Source organism: Vitis riparia, chromosome 1, assembly GCF_004353265.1.
Source record: "Vitis riparia cultivar Riparia Gloire de Montpellier isolate 1030 chromosome 1, EGFV_Vit.rip_1.0, whole genome shotgun sequence".
Taxonomy (NCBI): domain Eukaryota; kingdom Viridiplantae; phylum Streptophyta; class Magnoliopsida; order Vitales; family Vitaceae; genus Vitis; species Vitis riparia.
This window is the reverse complement of record NC_048431.1, coordinates 3,097,195-3,118,426: the sequence shown is the minus strand read 5'-3', so window position 1 is coordinate 3,118,426 and position 21,232 is coordinate 3,097,195. Positions and strand designations below refer to the sequence as shown.

Here is a 21,232-nt window from a genome sequence, read left to right as displayed (position 1 = left end):
AAAATTTGTGAATTTAAAACTGTTTTTTATACCAGTTTCCTATTTTTCAAAATAAAAAATACAAAAAATACGGTTTAATAATTAAAATTTATTTATTTTTCTATTTTTAAAAACAGAAAATAAGATGTAAAATATTTTTTATTTTTTATTTTTTATTTTTTAAAAACTATTTTAATAAAGAATTACATAAAATATTATATATAAAAATTATTTTTAAAATATTAAAGAAACTAAAAAATATTTTAGTTTTATAAACATACTTTATTATAAAAAATCACATAATAGTTTTAAAAATTTATTTTAAAAAAATATTTATCAAACATAACCTTATTCTTTTATGTTTTTGTTTAAAGAATAAATCATTTTTTATATATAAATATATTTTATTATTTTAAATATTTATATGTATATTTTAAAATAAATAAAAAATATTTTTATAAAAGATATAAGGACATTTTTTTTCTGTATAAGGCTAAAATGAATGAAAATTTAAAATTTCAAAATTGATTTTTTAATGATTCTTTTAATCAAATACTTTTTTTTTACCTATTTTCCAAATATTATATTTACATCGTATTTAACAAAAAAGAATATAAGATTTAACAAAATGTGTCCATATTGTTTATAAGATAATATTTTTTATTGTAATATTTAATATTTTAAAAAAGAAGTAATTTTAAAAATATTTATTAATGAAATTAATTGATTAAAAAGAATAATTCTCATATTTATGATTTTAATATTTTTAATGTTTTTTTTAAGAATATTTTTTTATATATAAATATCCTTAATAATTTAAAATATTTTTATATGGTACGGACAAAATTAATTTTATAAGAAAACAAGGAAAGTATCTTATTCCAAATATGACAAAAAAATAAAAGGTTAAAATTTTAAAATTAGATTTTCAACCTTTTAAGCAAATAATCCAATTAATTATTAGATTTATCGAAGAAAATCAATTTTTAACAAAATAGAAAAATAGCTAAGCGGCGGGAAATGGGGGTCACGTGAAAATGCAGATTGAACAAACTACTGAGTTTGAACTTTGAACAATTCAAAAAGCAGATGAATTCGGACGGGGATGGAATTGACCATAGAAAGAAAATATCATTCAAATAGGCAGCTTCATGTCCCAGACGTCACTCCATCGCCGCTGCCATGACGCGAGACTCTGAGTTCAGCTGACATCACCTCTGGACCATCTTCCCAACCATAAAACACGCCTTCACCCGAATCAACCCACAGCCCTCTCGAAAGGTCGCATCTCTACTTTTAAGTTTCAACACGCACGACTACCACGTCGACCTTGCTTAGAGACATCTGTGTTCCCGGGGATTATGGAGTCGGGAAAGAGGAAACAACCGGAGGATGGCGACATTAACGTGACGACAGAGAAGGAGGTGACCGAGGAAGAGGTTGAGGAGTTCTTCGCTATACTCCGAAGGATACACGTTGCAGTAAAGTACTTCGAGAACAGTAACGGCCGAGGGATGGCAGCCAAAAGATGGAAGCCGTCGTTTGAAAGGGAAGATTTCCAGGTCGAAGCTAACGACGTTAAAATTGGAAAGAAGAAAAAGGAGAAGGAGGAGGGCGTGGAAGAGAACAAGGGTTTAGATCTTAACGTGGGTCCTGAAACGGAAGACAGTTCCGTTTAGATGATCAGGAACCAGTAGACACTCTAAACATGTACGGTAGTAACAGGAAGATGACCTGGCCCAATTATCGTGAGTTGATGTTAATCAGTTTTATCAGTAGTTTCTTTCTAGGACCTGACCCAATTCCGTCAGACTGAGAGCTGATCCAATTTCAATCCGATTTCTTCTAGGAACTCTATATTGTCAGCCATTGCGGCCTAACATGATTGTATTGTCCGTCATACTTTCAAAAAAGGTATAAGAACCTAAAACCCAGAAAATATTTGGTGGGTATACACATCCTAATCACCAACTAACAACCAGAATATGTATTAAGATCATTTCATCTTACGATCAGTTGAACTGGGATTTTCCTGTTGCTGATCCATGGCCACAAAATAAGAACATACGTTCATCTTTGAAATCGAACGAATTTCAAGAATTCTATTGTGATTCGACTTGTTACTGATTCATGGCCACAAAACGGGGTTCCTTCACCATAGTACCGTTGGTGATTTTTGCGAAGTTCCAAAAAGAAGTGCACTTTATACCCTGGTATCTATTATCTATTGTATCGCCTTCAATTCAAAAGCATGAAGAATGAAGCCGGCCGAATCGAGATAAAAGATTGTTATTCGTTTCTGAAATTCAACGGCTGTAGTTTAATCTTGCTGGTGAACAATTGTAAGGTTCTCACGGATTTGTTTAAGGACATTGTGAAGATCTGGGCTGTACTAATGTGAAGAATTGGAAGAAGGAATCACGCAATCAAATGAGATATGGCAACCACGTGCCAATACATGGAGTATTATTCTTTTTTTTAATTGTTTTAATTATTATAATGTGACGAGGCAGGCAAGTTAGGCTGCGGAAGGGAGGCAAAAAGGTTTAATTATTTTTCTAATCATGTGTTTTCTACATTATTGTATCGTGAGATGATGGGGATTTTTTTTATTGAGAGAAGGAGAGCATTATTTTGATCTATTGGTGGCGGTGCCGACAAATAGGTACACCAAACGGGAAAAGGCAGAATTAGGGAATCCACTTTCTTTTGTCCATAGCAGTGGCCACGACTCACAATATTGTGAAGTTGGGTCATTCATTTTCCATTGTCCCTTTGCCATTGCCATAATCGTTGAAACCTATGGTTATGGCACGTTTGGGTGTCGTGAAAATAGTTTGATTCGCTTTTCCTCGTGAAAATAACGAAAATTGCGGACTTCAATTTTTCTCTCTGAGTCACAGAATTTTAGGATTTCGTCTTTTGAACGCCCTAACCAGTCAAAGAATACCAAGCCTAAAATTCTTTCTTGCCGTTCGAATTCCGCCATCAATTTTTCTATTTGAGTCACTGAATTTTAGGATTTCGCCTTTTGAAAGGGAGAAAAAAATGGCAAAAAAAGAAAAGTAGAGTAATTTGAAATGATTTTTTATGGGATTTTTTAAAATATTATTTTTAAAAAGTATTATTAAAAAAATGATTATTTGAAAATTTTTACCTGTTTTGTGTTTATATTTTACGTGTGCTTTGAAAAGATAAATTTAATTTACTTTTCATGCTCAACGGTCTTTTCCATATGAGATCTCAAATCCCGTAGTTCTAGAATTATTTTTATTTGGGCTAAACTGTTGACTCCATTTTATAATGGGCTATGACTGGACCATCCATCATGGGTTCCATTGTAGAGCACCGATGCAGCCCTAGTCAAAGGTTTTGACCCATGAAGCAATGCTCCTTCCCAAGTTGGAAAATGACTTATAAAATGAATATGTTATTGGGCTTTATTTACAATGGATGCGGTACCACTTTCTAGAAGAAGCAAGGAAATTAATGTGAATATGTATTGTTGGAGAGGTGTAGCATTTCTAGAGTTTCGTTTACCAGTTTGGGGTGAAAACGTTATTAAAAACCTGCAACCCCTCACCCCTGTCCCTAGAGATGGGCTAAATAAGGTATTCTGGGGTAAACCCAATGGGACAACGCACTATACAATGGAATGGGCTAAGACGGGTACAGATCTAGGCCGAGACTAGATGGGTCTAATAATAGCAAAGAGAATAAGAATCACAGACCTACAGGCTACAGCATATCTCCAGGCCTCTAGAATTTATTTTCAAGGAATCACAAAATGACCCATGTTTTTCATGTTCCTGCCTCCTAGAGATATGTTTTCAAAAATAGTTTTTAAAAACGATTTTTAAAACTGAATTTTGTAGAATAAAAGCTTGTTTAAAAATAAAAAATGTTTTTAATCTATTTTTAAATATGTTTTAAAAATAAATTATATATATATATTATTTTATTTTTAATTATTTTATATTATTATATAATTATTTTTAAAAAATATTCCTCTAAAAAGAAGTGAAAATAATATAAAATAATTAAAATATTTTTAAAAAACTTGTTATTCTATTTTTAAAAATAGAAAATAATTTTTATTGTTAAACATATTTTCTATGTTTTTGTTGTTTTGAATAACAAAAAACAATTTAAAACCGATGTTTTTTATTTAATTTTTATGATACTCTAATGTGTTTCTTTTTAGATTTACGATTGTAATTAGTATTTTTCTATTATTTTAAAATGTTTTTAAATTCTTTGTATAATTTTAAATATTTAAATGTTATAATTTTAGTTATAAATTTGTATTTTTAAATATTTCTGTTATAATTGTAGTAATGAATGTCAACACATTAATGTTAATTAAGTATTATTTATGACTTTCATTAATATTCATTAATGGGGATATTAATGGAAGCCATTTGAAAAGCGCTTCCGTCTCCTGTAATAGACATCCCGAGAAAAATAAAAAAAAGTTCTTCCTCTCATTCTCTCTCTTTTTCATTCTCTCAACTTTATTATCTGATTTATTCTTTCTTATTATATATCAAAGTAGGATATATTTCATCTCTACTACTTTGATTTGCATTGTATTTGTCCTTATTTTACAACAATTTCAATATATAAATATTATCACAATATTTATATATTTAGTATTTATTTTTTATGATAAGGGCATTATTGTCCAACTTAAAAAGAACCTGCGAATCGGAATCTGTTTCCTATGAAGTAAAGGAAAGAAACGCATGAGTCATACCTCTAAAGAATGTGTTCTCTCTTTTTACCTGTACTTCTCTTTTTTGAAAAAAAATTGGATGACAATTAAACAACGTAAATGAAAGCAAAGGGAACGATTCTCTTTCTTTCTATTCCAAGAGATTAAGTAAACAAACCTTTGGACTATTCCCCAAATATCCTTTGGTTATATTTGGTACATGGGAATGGGAATGGATAATAAAAATAAATATTTTCTTTTTTTATTTATTTATGTGAATTTGATAATCCTAATCTCCAAAATTTTTTTATTAAGCAAATAGATTCCAAACCGATTAGACTCGTATTCATACAATAAATGTTTAAATTTACATTTTCTCAAGAGACCAAAACTAATAATGTAAGACTCATGAGTTTACATTTTCTCCTATTCATACAACTATAATTTTAAATTTTCTCACACTATTAAATACTAAATTAAGTAAAATATAATCAATCTTATATTTTTTAAAAATAATTTAAAATGTTATTTTATAATTGAGTATTAAATGTGTACATATAATAAAAAATTTGACTCCTTTATATATTAAGGAACTAAACTTTATTTATTTTTAATTTAATTTTAAATAAAATATTATAAGCAACTATTAGTTAAAATTATTTTTATTTATTTATTTTTAAAATAAATCAATTATGCTTTTATGAAAATGTTAATTCCATATTTTTATAACATTTACAAAAAAAAAAAAATACAATTTATGATTATTTTCATAATATTTTTATTCATATTTTATTAAAAAAACTATATATTATTTAATTTATTTGTGATTACAATATTATTTTATTTTTAATAAGACTTTAATTAAATTTAATAAATATTACATAAATTGAATTTACATTTAAAAATTATTTTTAAAAACAAATTATTCAAATAAATTTTTTATGTTTTATTTTTTGAATTTTGGAAAATGATTTTAAAGACAACTTGTTAAACAAATGATGTAAAATGGAAAAAAAAAATCATTTTTTATTCTTTAACTTAACAAATTTTTTAAAAACAAGTACAAAAAAAATGCCAAACAACGATACAACTAAAAATAATAATAATATTTAGTCAATAAGTAAAAATTAATTACAAAGAATCATACCAACATAATAAAATAAAATGGTAAAATAATAATTTTAACTTGTCTTAATATCATTTATTGTACAAAAGGAATCAAAATACATATCATTGAAATCCCACGTATAGATTGGATATATATATTTTTTAATTTCATTTTCATCCTCATTTGATTTACTTAAATAATGAGAGAATAAATAAAAAAATTGTTTTCAAAAATAGTTCTAGAAAAAACTTTTGAAAACTATTATTTGGTGTTTCGTAAAATAAATGTCTATTTTGGAACTCAAAATTTTTTAAATTGTTTTTTATGTTTTTAAACATATTTTAAAAATAACTTTTACATATAGTGTTTTATTTTTAATTATTATATATATTTACAAAGTTAATTTTTAAAACGGTTTTTAGAAAACAAACGAAAATAACTAAAATATATTTTCTAAAAAATTATATTTTTAGTTGATAAATGTGTTTCTCCGTTCTTTCATCTAAGGAATAAAAACATATTTTTAAAAATAATTTTTCGAACATAACTAAAATGTTCATTATTATTTCTTATTCCTGATGATATTCGGGTTTTAAGTTTTAATTATTATAAGAGTGGAAACAATTTATTCTTCGGTTCTCCGGTTTCAAGTTGGAGGAACCCATGATTTACGCTTTAACATACCATCATCTCTAAAGCTATACATACTGTGGTGATAATTGTATGATGTAATTGTCTATTAGCCACCACTTCAATGAGTTGATTACACGTACAATATTCTCTCATTTATGTCCTCACCCTTAATCCCTCAAACTTTAGCTTAAAATTATAATTGATTCGACAAATCTACTCATCCATTTTCCAACCACTTGAAGGCATCAGTCAAGATCTTTTCAATACGAATAATCTCAAAAATTAAAGATGGTACGCTCAATAATGGAAAGGATTGGATCGATCATTCTTAAATACAATGCATTTATACTTTCTAGTGTTAAAATCATCTCAATAATCAGCAAAGCCAAATCTCATAATATTTTTGGGAAATTTCACCTTAAAAAAATAGGCTCTATTGAGACAAAATTTCCTTTTGGCAAAAAGTCAATGGATCACCATAGACCAAAGTAAACTTATGTTACACTAAAGAAAAAAAATATTTATAAAAATTAAAAAAAAATAATTGAGGTAAAGGGTTAGTCAAAGGTTCAATCTTTCCCTTATCTTTAGTTTTCTCCAAATTTTCAATTGCACTAAACCCACGAAAACCTTTACCTCTTCATTCAAATCTACAATTTTCTAGATCTGCATACGTTTATTGTCTCATTCATAATATTGTTTGCAACATATTCTCTATCTTTACATAAATAAAAATAAAACTTTTATAAATAAATTAACCTCTTAACAATATATTCAAAAACCAAAGAAGAATAAACATTTAAAATTTATAACAATCTCTTCAACGAAGGTTATCAAATGATTTCTTTTAATATTATAAGGAAGGTTGAGACTCAATTCATTTTCATAATTATCAGTAGATTAAAACATGGGAGAGAGTCTTTTTCTAAAATTAATTTTGAGAAAATTTTATTTTGATAAGTTTATAAAAACAATTAAAAAAATAAATAAAATTCCTCCCATACTCTCCTAAACATAATTTTCCTTTCAAGATTAATTCTTTCCACCTTGATAGAGCATTTAAGTTTAATACCCATAATCTTTTAAAAAAAATATGAATAAGTTATTAAAAAAACAGAAAATTTATGTGAAATAAATATGCTTATTATATAATTAATAATTTATTTTCATCCCTATTGTCCATGCATCTCCATATAGATACCACCTAGAGCACAATGGATTTATTTATTATTTTTATTTTTATTTTTTTCAAAAAATTGGAAACTATAGCAATTTTTTATAAACAAGATTGCTAATTGTACTACCAAAAATAAGAACAAAATAATAATAATAATAATAATAATTTCTCTGTGGAAAAACTTCTTTAAATAAACATAAGGCATAAATTTCTTAGTAGATAGCATACTTGTCTACTTATGAAAGAATCTAATTAGATGCCTTTTCTTTTAAAAAAAATGAATAATACAAGCACTAGTTTAATAAATTAAATAAAGTTGGAATGGGGTTTGTGTCAACAAAAACCCATTGGAATGGTAAAGAAGATGAATGTGACCATACCGACAAGTTGAAGTAATGGGCCAGTTGGTACTCACCTCATTGTCACCCACAAAATACAGATGTGGAAAGCTAATTCGTCTGTCTTTCATGTGGTGGGGACATGACTTGCTATCTTCCCCAACTCAAAGTCTATCTTCCTCTCATGCCCAGCACCCCTCTCAATATTATCGATTGAGTTAGGCCATCTGCCTTTTTAGGTTCCCAAATTTTGTACTTCCCCTTTTTTTTAGGCTCATTGATACCGACCCCTACCCATATTTCCACGTTTCTTTCACTCCAACTATTAGCTAACCCATGTAGTAGGTGGAGTCAATAATTAATACTTTCATTTTCCTTTTTGTATAACACTATGAAGTATTTTTTATTGATTCTTGCTTCCTAATTTTTTTTAAATTTGGTATGGATGTACCCAAAATCAAAAGCAGTGGAATTGGAAAACGGGGATTTGTGAGTGGAGCCTACATGTGCTCCGCTTTCCCACCCTCCTCAAGTAGGTCAGATAAGTGTGTTGGAAAAGAGGCCATGGGTGGAAAATGGGTTACACTCAAATGGGGTAAGGTCATTCATTTTAGTTAGGTCATGGTCCCATCCAACATCCATTAGGTATAGACACATATGACCCATTTGTCTGTTTCTTCTCTTCCTTTCAAATCTCTGTGGGTAATCAACTTTAAATTTAGTTAACCAGAAAGGGTACTCCTCCTCATCAACATGTATTTCCATGGTTTTTGATATTTTTCCTTTAAAGTTTGAATTAAAAACTAAACTTACTTTAAAGAACCAACCATGCTAATAAATAATGTTAATCACATGATCAAGTCACGTATAAAAAAGTAATTTGGACAGTTGTAAACAAGATTTGAATGAGTTAGGACGAGATATGAAAATATTAGGATAGATATGGATTGAACATCGGTGTAATTTGCTAAAATTCAAACCTATATATTATTTATTTATTTATATTCGTATCATATATTATTTAAACATGAGTTGAAAATTCTCAATCTGATTGAGTTGGATCAGGTCAGATACATTGGTACATAGGTTTGCTGGTCTAACAAAACTATAGTACAGTCATGTGAAACATTTTGTGAAGATATTAAACGCCAAAAAACGAAGAGTCAACAAGAATATGGAAAAAAAATTAGAAAAAGAATTACCATCATTACATATTCCAAAAGAAAGGAAAAAGAAAAACGGAAGCAACCAAGGAATCCAACCCAACACTCCACTAAATTAGAGTCAAATCAAGAATTAGGAGTTAATACAAAAGTTCAAAGAAAAGAGGTGGTTGGAAGGGAAGGTAATTGCTTAGTAATTAAGTGCTGTTAGCGAGACGTTTTCTCAAAAGCAAGCTCATGGATAGAAAGTTGAAACCACATCGAAAAGAAGAAAAGGAAGATAGGTAGGAAAAAGCTCAATGGGAAGGAATTTTCGCGATGAAGAAACAGCGCTTGGCCCACCACGTGCCCCCATCACGGGCAGCCTTTTGTTTTTGTTTTGCTATTTGCCTATAGATATGATTCTCATTTCCTTGAAAGCAAAGCAAATCATGCTATAAATGTGAATATTTGAACCCTTGGACAAATCCTTTCTGGAACCTCATCTTATACAAATGTCAATCCACCTTCTAATTACCTAAAACCATATGCCCAAATTCATTTTTCTCCAAAAGAGAGAACCCCATCCCCTCCAATAAGGAATTAGAATCCTTCAATTTTTTTTCCTATTCACCAAAGTTAAAAAATAAAAATAAAAAGAGTGGAATCATCTGACCATCACTTCCATTCAGAGCGCGTGCTAAACATGGTTCAGTCCATGTTCAATGGACCACACAAATCTGATAAAAGGAAAATTATTTTTTCCAATTTGTAATATGACATGAAAGAAAAGGTATATATTTTTCGACATTGCGGAAAGATTTTGTATGTTGGAAACATTTGACTTGTTGATGAATTATTATTGGTGTTTTGACAAATTATAGGGAAAAAAAGGGCGAATAAACGAGTGGTGAGTGGAAATAGTACTTCCATGAGATGTGGGGGAAATGTAGAGGAGGGTGCAGGTGCACTCATGCTTTGCACGCATCAGGAATAGAGACGTTGACAAGCACTTGGTTCAAAGGGAATAAAATAAAGGTAAAAGGAGGTCCAATTTTGTGTCCACTAACCACCCAAGTAAAGGTTTGATTAGTCTCCCGAATCTCTTCTTCGTTTTGGATCAGATTTTCCTCACTTCATACTTGTCGGCCCCTCTTTCTCTTTCTTTCCCTTTCTTCTTTTTCCTTTTATATCTTATTTTTCTAATATTCATGTTTCTTTTTGTGGGATTTTTACTGTGATTCTGTCGTCATGTTACAGAAATTTTTAGCCAAAAAAAAAAATCAGAAAGTGTGTTTTCATGTGTTATTTGGAAAAAATATATATAAATTATGAATCATTTTTTTTTTCAAAGTTTGGAAAAAAATAATTATTTTTTAATGAATTTTGGCTGGTGCAGAAACATTCTCTTACAAGGAGTGAAATTGTTTTCAGAAAATTTATCCAATTTTTTGTTCATTAAAAAAATATATATATATATTCCAGGCTCCTTCCCAAGCAACACATGGCAACACATGAGAAATGCTTCCAGACTGTATACCGACCCAAGTACTGCCCCCCGGTCAAATGAAACATCTAAAAGTAATAAAATAATACGGAGGTGTCTGAACCCTTGATTTGGGTTCGATTTTTTTAAACAGGGGCCCACGCTCCTCAAACACGAACTTAACACACAAAAGGGAAAGTGGACCGTACAGCAAGGCGTGCAGGTTGCGCGGATCAAAGCTGAGGGGGCGTGTGATGGAGCCATCTCAACGCCAGACACGTTCCCACCAGCGCCGCTGCAAAGCATCCAACGTGCATTCAAATGAATCCATTTCCTTTGTTTTTTTTTGGCTTTTCCTCGGGATACTGCTCGTCGCGCCTCTACCCCTCGCTGTCACTCCCCTATTTTCCCCATCTGTATTCCGATTCATACGCCCATCACATATCCGAATGATTAAATTCAAGATTTTAATTAAATAGAAAGAGGAAATTGGGAAAAGGAAGTGACCCAGACCATGCAGTTGCCCTTCCTCGTGAAACGTGCAAAGCAGGACATAGGTAGACATACCGAAACCATCTCCTGCATCATGTGACTTGCTTCAATACTTTCCGCTTTACACGTGGCCCCACCTTGGCCACCGTATCCATGGATGGGCCTTTGGCGCTAAAATAGCATTAAAAAAATAATAAAGACAAAAGAAATGACACGTAGAGACGTGGAGAGAAGGGCAGGTAGGGGAGTTGGGAGATCGAGGACGGGGCATAGTTTGACACGTCATCAGATGTGACCGCGGAAACAGCGGCCGAATGGATATGTCTCGCCATTGATTCAATGCGTCGTTGGGTTGTTGCTTGTGCTTCTCGAAAGTAGATAGGCAGATTGGGAGATAGGGTCGGTTGGCTTTGGTTTGCCGTCGGCTTGGCTTATCACGTGAAACGTGGGTGGAGCGGCGGCATTGGTGGGGCCGGCTATCGAGGAATGGTTGTTATGCGAGGAGGCGGATCAGGTTGTCGCCCACTCAGCGGATCTTGTTTTGAGGTAGTCGAGGATTAGACAAGGCTTTTATCGTAATAGTGGAGCACCTCCCATGTGACCAAAGCTGGATGGTGTAGATCATCCGCAATTAACAAATAATTAATAAAAGCATCTTCGACAAGTTTTATTGTTTTAGGCCAGTCTCTGTTCACAAAATATTCTCATGCCTCGTTCATCTGCTCCCTTTGGAACAATTATATTAAATTTGTAAAATAATAATTTCGGTTGCACGAACAATTATAAAAGAGTAATAGTATGTCTTCACACTAAATTTAAATAAATTTCGGATCGAGGAAATTTTATCAGACAAAACGATTCCGTGAGGGATGAGATAAGAGGAGTTGAATTGCAGAGAAAAAAAAGCCAACTTTTCCTCGTATTCCAGCAACGGATATGTAACTCTAGTGGAAATGCAACGGCCAAATCTACAAGTCTTACAAGGGCTAAAAAATGCAAAACCTCTTCCCTTCTTCTAGAAATCATTTGACATAGGCAACATGAAAAAGAAGATGGAATACTTGCGCCGCACTTTTCTGAAAAACGGAGTGTAATTGATCAGGTCGTATTGAATGGGTGGGCTGCTGCCTTGGTGGAATACTGGAATCCTTGTCAATTGGGCAAAGGTTTTGGAATTTAGATTTCCAGTCAATAGAAATTTGGTTAAAGAGAAAAACCTCCCTACATTGCGTATGGTGGTCAACTTTAGCACAATGTTATTTCCCACACAAGATTTTCAAATAGAGGCCACCGTGTTGCCATGTTTATTTGGCATAAGCCAGGAGAATACATGTTTAATGAGTAGCAGGAGAGCATAGCTGTGCAAATTATTCCTTTAATTTTTATATCAGTGGATTAATAAAAGAATTGCTAATTCTTAAGGTAAAGAGAAAGTAAGAATAATTCCCATAAAAGAAAATTTTATATTGGATCAAATAATGATGAAAGACTCCAAGGCATAAACTTGATAGGGAGGAATCGCATAAAAAATAGGATATTTTGGGGATTGAAAAGTCCAGATGGCCAATCCGTGGAATCCAGATGATACAGTGGAATCCATTCACAGGAAACAAACCAAGTTGACCAAAATATCCCGCACTTACCGTCCATTAAACAAATGAAAAGCCTAGCCGAGCCAACAAAAAGGCGCCAAAAGCAGGAGGAGGGATTTAACAGGCAAAACCGTGATTGACTAGGTCGGTGGGCCCGCACTGACCGGACTTCAAATTGCTATTCAACCCACTTTTATTTCGGAATACAAAACATACACCACTCAAAAATATATTTTAAAATTAGGAAAAGAAAAGATGATAAAGGCAAGACGTCCGTGATGGCCTAAGTATTCGCTCCCACGCGCCTGCACAACGTCCCATCATTACTCTCCCTCTCCGCTCTTTCTCTCTCTCCTTTGTCTCCCTTATATAAACTTCTTATCCTTCCAACCCTCTCATCGCCACACACCCAATACGTGTTATCTCTGTTTCAACCCCTAGCTTAATTCTTTTTTCTTCTGTACTCATGGAAGATTACGTTTCCAGAAAGCGAGTTCGTGATGACTCGGACGAGTTCGAGTTGGACTCGCCTGAGGTTAAGAGGCTCCGCGACGACCTCCTCTGTATTCTCGATGACTCTGATCCTCTTGCCGACAAGGATCCCGCGACTCATGACCTGGCCTCCGTTATGAAAATATTTGAAGAACAGATATCGGCGTCTCCTCCCCGGTCGGTGCCTGTCGTCGATTTGACGTCGGATTCGGGCGAGTCCCAGCCGGATATAAGTTTCCTTCTAGAAGCTTCGGATGACGAGCTCGGCCTCCCGCCTTCTTGGTCGTCTTCGAGCGAGGAGTTGAAGAGCGAAGATGCTAAGTTTGTGCAAATTTCGACCGAGTCGAGTGGACTCAGTGAGTTTTGGGGTTTCGGTGACGAGATCCCGAGTTATGACTCATTCGAGTTTGGGTTTGGGGAAACTCACACCGTTGCTAATAACAACGGCGAGTACGTTGCGTTGGAAGGACTGTTTGATCATTCGGATATAAGTTTCGGGTCAACCGATTTTTCGGAATTTTCGTGGCGGCACGAAACCCTCCCGGCGCTGTAGTCCGAAACGATGCGTTGCCTTTAAAACAATGGCCAACATGTAAATTTTTTATTTTTTTCAAAAGACTAAAAAATCATAGTTGGTAGGAATAGGATCAGAATGAAATGAAAGAGGCTTTAAGTCAGTGGAAAATTGATTGGTTTTTTTTTCCAGCTCTATCGGGGCATATGCATCTTGATAATACGATGTATTCGCCTGCGACCTGCGAATCCAGAAATGATATTGAAAGTTGAAACGGACAAGAATAAGATCCATATGCTTTGCACATATATTAGTGGTGGGGGACGTAAATTAATATTCCCCTCTTAATCTAATAGTTTCTATAAAATTGTGATTGTCGAATCCAGCGAGTCTTTATCCCAAATTAATATGTCAGCGTTACGTGTTTGCATTTTCGAGGAAATGAGAGGAAAATGGCTTTTTGAGATGTGTAGGCTCACCCTTCCTTGAGGCTTCTTGTACACTTCCCCTTGGAAAAAAGGGGAAAGGGACTCCATTTGGGTGCATTGGGTGTATTGGATGTATAGGAGAAAAAGGTGATTAATAATAATGCAAACGGGCTGCATTTGGAAAGAGACATAGCGATGTAGAAGGATGGAAATAAATTATAGAACAAGTTACATATTTTGTCTTTATTGGGGAAAATTACACTCACCTCTATGAAAAAAAAATATCGAGATTGCCTTGTTGATTCATAAGGCCTTAATTCAAAGCTATTTTCTCATGATTTCTTGGTTTTAAACTTGCAATATACTTGTTCTTATGATTTTAGACTATGTTTGCTTTTTTAAAAGAATTTGACACCTGAAATACCAAAAATACCCTAGGACAAAATTTTCACACATTTTCAAATTAGTTTGGTGAAATTATTGAAACCATTTTTCATAAGCAAAGTATGAACTTGTACTAGGTCCGCGAAAAGTTGTTGGGATTTTATGGTCTTATCTGGCATCCTAAAACGCTAACATTCCAACTAATTGCTCATGGTTTAGTAGATGATGGTAAATCAAGAAAATATCTTGCTACGATGCATGACTACACTCCTAACAATATAACATATTAAGATAAGACCCAAAATTTAAGTGATGATGTGTAAGTGAACTCCTTCACAAGATAATTAAAAGACTACGACCGTATTAATTGACCCTTTATAGTATGTTCGAATCTTTGGCTCATCCATATATGAGTCACTAAAAAGACATAAAAATCCTTTGGATTAAAATTTCACAAATAATTTTTTTTTTCTATGAAATTATTGAACTCAAATTTTTGTGATTATGTCTTACTGATCAAAATCACATTTTTCTAAACCTATTAACTGAATAAACTATATTTACAGTTGTACTATGTTATATCTTAGGATCATAGACATGTGAAAAATCAAAATATATAGTACTTTCAAAATTAAGAGCACTCTGACAAATTGATCAAATTTAACATTTTATGATAGTTATTTAGGAGATATTTATTTTTTGGCTGAATAGAAAAAACCAAAATATTTAGTTTTTTTTAATTAACTAAAAATAATTCATTAACATCAACCAATATAATTAAACTAAATTTAATGATTATAAGTTCACTTTAATTATGTCGGTTAATATCAATAAGATAATTTTAGCTAAATAGAAAAAACTAAATATTTTTATTTTTTCTATTCAGCCAAAAAAACAAACACCACTTTAGTCAATAATCTTTATCCAACCTAAGTATCAATACATAAGTTTCGAGTTCGATCTCACCTATAATTAAATCAAATTGTACTATATAGTATAACAACTATTGATTGTGAAAAGAGTCTACATTCTTTTGCAGTTGTGGGCTAATTTTTAGTTTGATAGGAAATGGCAATCATGAAATCCTACAAATGCCTAATGTTTTGCACCATGGACATTCACAACTTAAGCTTTTGATACTTTAATACTTTGTTTATGTACTAAAATAAATACAAGCTATGTCAAAGATATGCAATGAAATTTATAATAATATTTTATTAATAAAATAAAATATAAAAAAGTGGCTTTTGGGGCATATAATTTTCACACTACCATTAGAAATGTAATGGTCGCCCATAGGCATTGTCTTAAGAACAATCGACTATTTTTACAAGACATTGACCTTGACAATGCTTAATATGATATGTCTCCAGGCCGACATGGGCGGCCTAAGTTGAACATCCTTGTGACCATGGAAATCGACCTTGACCATTCTTAATATGACGTGTCTCTAGTCTGATATGGGTGGCCTGAGTTGAACATCCTTGAAACCATGGAACAACAACCAATGCTTTGGGTGATGTGGGTTTCTTTTATATATAATATATGTTGAAGTTTAGGAATTTTGATGTAATGACTTTGTTTGATTGTTTAACTTATAATAAAAAGAAAAGAAGAAAAATGAAATTTTTTTGGAGCTAATAACCTTATACATAAATATACAATACTTGCATAGAGAATTTTGACATTAAAGTGGTGTAACAACCTTCTTCCACAAAAAAATAAAAATAAATAATAATAATAATAATATTAAATAAAAATTATGTAATTAATTGGGGTGAGTAGATATTAATTTCTTTTCCATTTAACTTTTTAAAATTTAAATTTCTCTTTTATATAGAAGGAGGAGAAAAATCAATTTACAAAAAAAAAAAACTACCCACAAAACTTTTTAGAGATTCATGATTATAGACTAGAGTACAAATCCACTTTTTGCAGATCCATGGTTATAGACAGTAAAATAATCCACAATCAAAGTAAAAGGTACAAATCCACTTTCTACAAATATGTTATTGGAAAATATAGAGTAATTCATTACCAAAATAAAAATTATGCATATTTATCTCATCATCCAATTGAATATCTCAATACTTGAGGGGAAGCAGGTCTCTCTCACATTACGGAAAGATGACTTGAACATGAAACCTTTTGTCAAGCCAAAATTGATATTATGTTGAATTATTAATTTTCTTAAAAACTTAAATTTATAGGATTTGAGTTTAATATCCATGCTTTTTAAAAAATAAATAAATAAAACAAATCAAGAATTGATATTTAGAAAACATTTCTTTTAAATGCTTGTCTAATTTTTTAATAATTCAATTAAAAATCTAAATCCATTTTATGTCATAATTTAAGCAAATTAGTATTTTTCTGGTTAGTTGTGTTATTCTTAATTGATCTTACGATGACGATAAATCTCCAATGGAGGCTTATTACAATAATCTAAAAAAGTCTTAATATGGATTAAATGATGCAACTTAAATTAAACAATCTAATGCACCGACATAGATAATTTCAAATGTGCATTTGGAAGTATTTGAATGGTTTGGTAGCTATTTGTCCCATGGAATTTTCCTTTTAACTTATTGACAGGGAATGCATGGGTATTTGTGGGTGTGAATGGCTCTTATGCTAAAATCATTGATTTTGATATTTTAAATCCTAAGGCCTGTTTGGTTTCCGACCAACACTTGAAGTTTGATGGTGATTGATAGAATTGTATTTTTATTTTTATTTTTACTTATTAAGAAATGTATGATGATTTGAAGGGGATTAGGTATTAATATGATGAAGCCACAACAGTGGCAATGGCTATGAACCCATTTTGTTATGAGTTTTGAATATAGTAATATATTCTTATGGATAAAATTATAAAAATTATTATTAGATAAACTTAATTAAAATAAAAAATTTAAATTGAATTTTGATACCCTTGATGTTTTTAAAAGAAAAAAAAAAGTTAATGATCTTTATAGAAGATTGAAAACTCCTATAAAGTATAAAAGTGATTTTCAAAGAATCAATAGAATTTTTTTTAAGGATAAGAAATATATTTGAATACTTGATTGTGAGATCCTACATCCACCTAAGTATAAGCTTTTATTTCATTCAGGTCTTAGAGGAGTAAAGGGTCATCCAAGTAGTGTACATATTAATTCACAAGTAATAAATATTCTAAACCACTATGTCAAGAGCAATCACGAGCATAATAGCTTGATTTTAAGCTTGGAAATGGCTATTCATAAAGTTAATAATTAGTATTTAAAGTAGTAAATAAACACATGAAACTAGAATAAAAAACCATCAGATATTGGAATTCAAGTGTGACAAAAGTCCCCTAAAAAGGTATAGTGTGTTTCTTCCAAAATCTAACTTGAGTTTTGAAAGAACGTATTTAGAAAAATCATTTGGATACACCTTATTGTAAGAATGTTTGTCGTTCACTTTGAGGAAGTTAGCTAGAATAGAGCATTGTTAACCGTATACCAACAGTAATATTTGAATATAATAAGATGTGACTTTTAAAAGAATTACCCAACTAAGTCATTATTTTGAATTTTTTAAAGCTATTTTTTATATTCTAAAATAATTTTATAAAATATTTGTTTCAAATTTTGTAAGATACTTTTACCCTTTTTTTTTTAAATAGTATCTATACATTCGTTTGTTAGATTGAGGGCTTGGGCCCTAGTGGAAACAGGAACATACATCAAATATAAAACAATCCCGTCCTGGTTGAGTTTGGCCCAACAACACCTCTACAAGCCAGAGCCCAATCTTTGGCCGGGGAATAACATTGGCCCAACAGTATTTTGTATCCTTCTTACTTCTCTTAACACCAGTGATTCAAGGAGCGGATACAATATTTATGGGCAGATGATGATCCATTAAAAAAAAAAAAAAAAAGTTGAAATAAGTTTCAAATAGTATTAAAAAAAAATCTATTAATTTTAAATCTATTTTTTCTCTTTTTTTTCTTTCCCTCCCATTTTCACTCAAAATTTTCCATAACCAAACATGGCCATAGAGTCATAGACAAATCAATCCACGAAATCTGCTGCTGAAGACATGCTGGAAAAGGGAGTAAGACATGGTTGAAATGAACTGGCTGCCAAAAAGCTGCATGAAGACTTGGCCAAAGACGCCTCCAAAACGCCTTAAAATCAGCTTTTAAGGTGTTTTTGGGAACCATGAAAAGATTAGCATCTGGCACTATCACTGGAGGCCACTTTCCATCAAATAGCTGCACAGGATGTTCTTTTTCTCTTTATAATTGTCTTTCCTCTACCTAATTGCTTTAATTGCGAAAATGACTACAAGTATTTTTTTGCCTTCAACCATTAATCTTAATTAGTCGCTATTTAAGATTGATATTAAACATGTTTATTTCTTGAAAATTTGGAAGAAAAAAAAAATTATATAAGGCTTTGTTTGGTAACTGTTTTAAAAAACAGATTTTTTTAATAGTTTTTAAAAACGGTTTTCTTTTTAACATTTTTAAATATGTTTTAAAAATTATTTTTATATCTAATACTTTATTTTTTTTAATTATTTTATATGTTTATATGATTATTTTTTTTAAAAAAATCTCACAAAATAAGTGAAAATAATTAAAATGTGTTATCTAAAAATACTTTGATCTGTTTGATAATTGTTTTCAAAAACAATTTTGAAAAATAATTGTTGAGAAAAGTTTTTAAAAATTGTTCTTCGATTTTTGTAGAACAAAAGTCTATTTCAAAACTTATAATGTTTTTAACTTGTTTTTAATATCTTGAAAATAATTTTTATAGCTTACATTTTATTTTTAATCGTTCTACATGTTTGTATAATTATTTATTAAAACAATCATAAAAAAACAACATAAAACATGTTATCTGAAAATTGTTGGGATTGAGCCATGTTTGTATAATTATTTATTAAAATAGTCATAAAAAAAGAAATAAAAACAATATAAAATTGTTGGGATTGAGCCATATGGGTCCAACATGGTATAAAATTGTTGGGATTGAGCCATATGGGTCCAACATGGCTGACATCCCTCAATCCAACCAATTGTTTATTTGTCCCTTTTATACAACATAGGGGGTGTCCCTAGGAGGATTCGATACTAGGACTAAACCTTATGTCCAACCAACTCCTAGTACCATCTGAGCTAGGGAGGCCCCCTATGTTATATAAAAGGGACAAATAAACAATTAGTGGATTGAGGGGGCCATGGCTCTCGGCCTCTAGTCTTCCCTTTAAATGTATAAAAGAGTTATCCATGTTGGGCCCATATGGCTCAATCCCAACAAAAATACTTTATTTTTTATTCTTATGATCATAAAACATAAACACAACAGTTGGTTGTCAAATGTATTTTTTATATTTTGTGTTCTAGGTAATATAAAATTACTTAAAAAATAGTTATAATCAGATCTCATATTTCTTGTTTTTAAAAACAAAAAACATAAAATGGTTTTTGGTTGCTTAACAAACAAAAACAATTATCGTAAACAATTGACAAACGAGTCACGATGCTTTGATCAAAACATGTTTAAGCATGTGTGTAGACCCCCCCGGAGGATGTTTTTTTATTTTTATGTTTTCTTTTCTGACTACTCGGGATTTCAGCTGAATGAGGCGGCCAGATTGAGATAGGGGGCAGAGAGTGGGTGGCAAGGAGAAGAAAGGCGGGAGTTTTGCAGGAAGCGGGAGGAATGATTTTTTTTTTTGGACGGACCCGGAGAGAGCTATCTGAGGGGGTGAAGCTTGAAGAAAAATGAGAGAGGGCACAGGGGAGATTCAGACGAGAGAGAGGAAGGTGACGCAGTGGAATATTCAGGTAAGGTCCTCTGTTAATCTTATTTTGTGATTTGCTGTGGGTATCCAAGACCCTAAAAATGCTTGCTCTGTTTTTGCTTCCTGCAACTTTGTTGATTTTTTTTCCCTTGCAAGAGGTTGGATCCTCACCTGGGTTTGATGTTTGATCATGGCATTAAGGACTTCCAATGTCTCTCCATCCCAGCATAGCTGGACATGGCTGCATTGAACCCATACCATACCCGCTACCTCTGCTATCCTAGTTTCCATCCGCGTCCGTTGCACCCATTCCTCTCACCCTCGCATGGCCATGCATAGTCATGCATGGACGCCACCTTTCATACCCATCTCCTCAGGCTTGCTCGGTCAGCTGGATCAATGGCGGCATTGGAGCTTCTCCTCATCACGTCGCCAGGCCGCCACCACCCGCTCCGGCTACGCGCGCCCCTGCACCAGCCACCATGGCAGCAACGTCTTCTGGACTCCGCCACGACTCCCCTCTTCATTGTGCCGCCGGTGGTGGAAGGCTCCCTTCGAGGTTGACGCGCGGGTGGAGAGACAAACGGAGAAGAGAATAGCTGCTTGAGGCCTGCCCATGAGGACCTTGGGCTTGGATTTGAGTTGGGGCACTAGGCCCAAGTTTGGAGGGGGAAGGGGTGTTTGTATTGGGCTTGCCCATGAAGACTTTGGGCTCAGATTTGAGTTGCAGCCCAGACCCAAGTTAGTGATGGATTATTGTATCAGGTTTGCCCAATGAAGACATTGGACTTGGGCTTGAGTTGGAGGCTAGACCCAGTTCGTGTGGATGATGGGCTCCATTGCCAATCCTTTAAAAGAAAAAAATCCTAAGTTTAATTTAATACTTCAAAATATTTGTTTAAGTCATATTTTCATAAATCAAATCATTATCCCATATTTATTATTTTATTCAAAGTCCAATCTATA

At 32.1% G+C, this 21,232-nt stretch overlaps 2 protein-coding genes across 2 annotated transcripts; both read left to right on the top strand.

Moving 5' to 3' along the window:
- The first annotated feature begins 1,218 nt into the window (after positions 1-1,218).
- On the top strand, positions 1,219-2,615 carry LOC117911381 (protein NEGATIVE REGULATOR OF RESISTANCE). Its single transcript, XM_034825739.1, has one exon. The coding sequence runs from the start codon at positions 1,341-1,343 to the stop codon at positions 1,656-1,658; it is 318 nt and encodes a 105-aa protein (XP_034681630.1). The 5' UTR covers positions 1,219-1,340; the 3' UTR covers positions 1,659-2,615.
- Positions 2,616-13,015: 10,400 nt separating this feature from the next.
- LOC117928277 lies at positions 13,016-14,048 on the top strand. Its single transcript, XM_034848472.1, has one exon. The coding sequence runs from the start codon at positions 13,128-13,130 to the stop codon at positions 13,704-13,706; it is 579 nt and encodes a 192-aa protein (XP_034704363.1). The 5' UTR covers positions 13,016-13,127; the 3' UTR covers positions 13,707-14,048.
- The last annotated feature ends 7,184 nt before the right edge of the window (positions 14,049-21,232 follow it).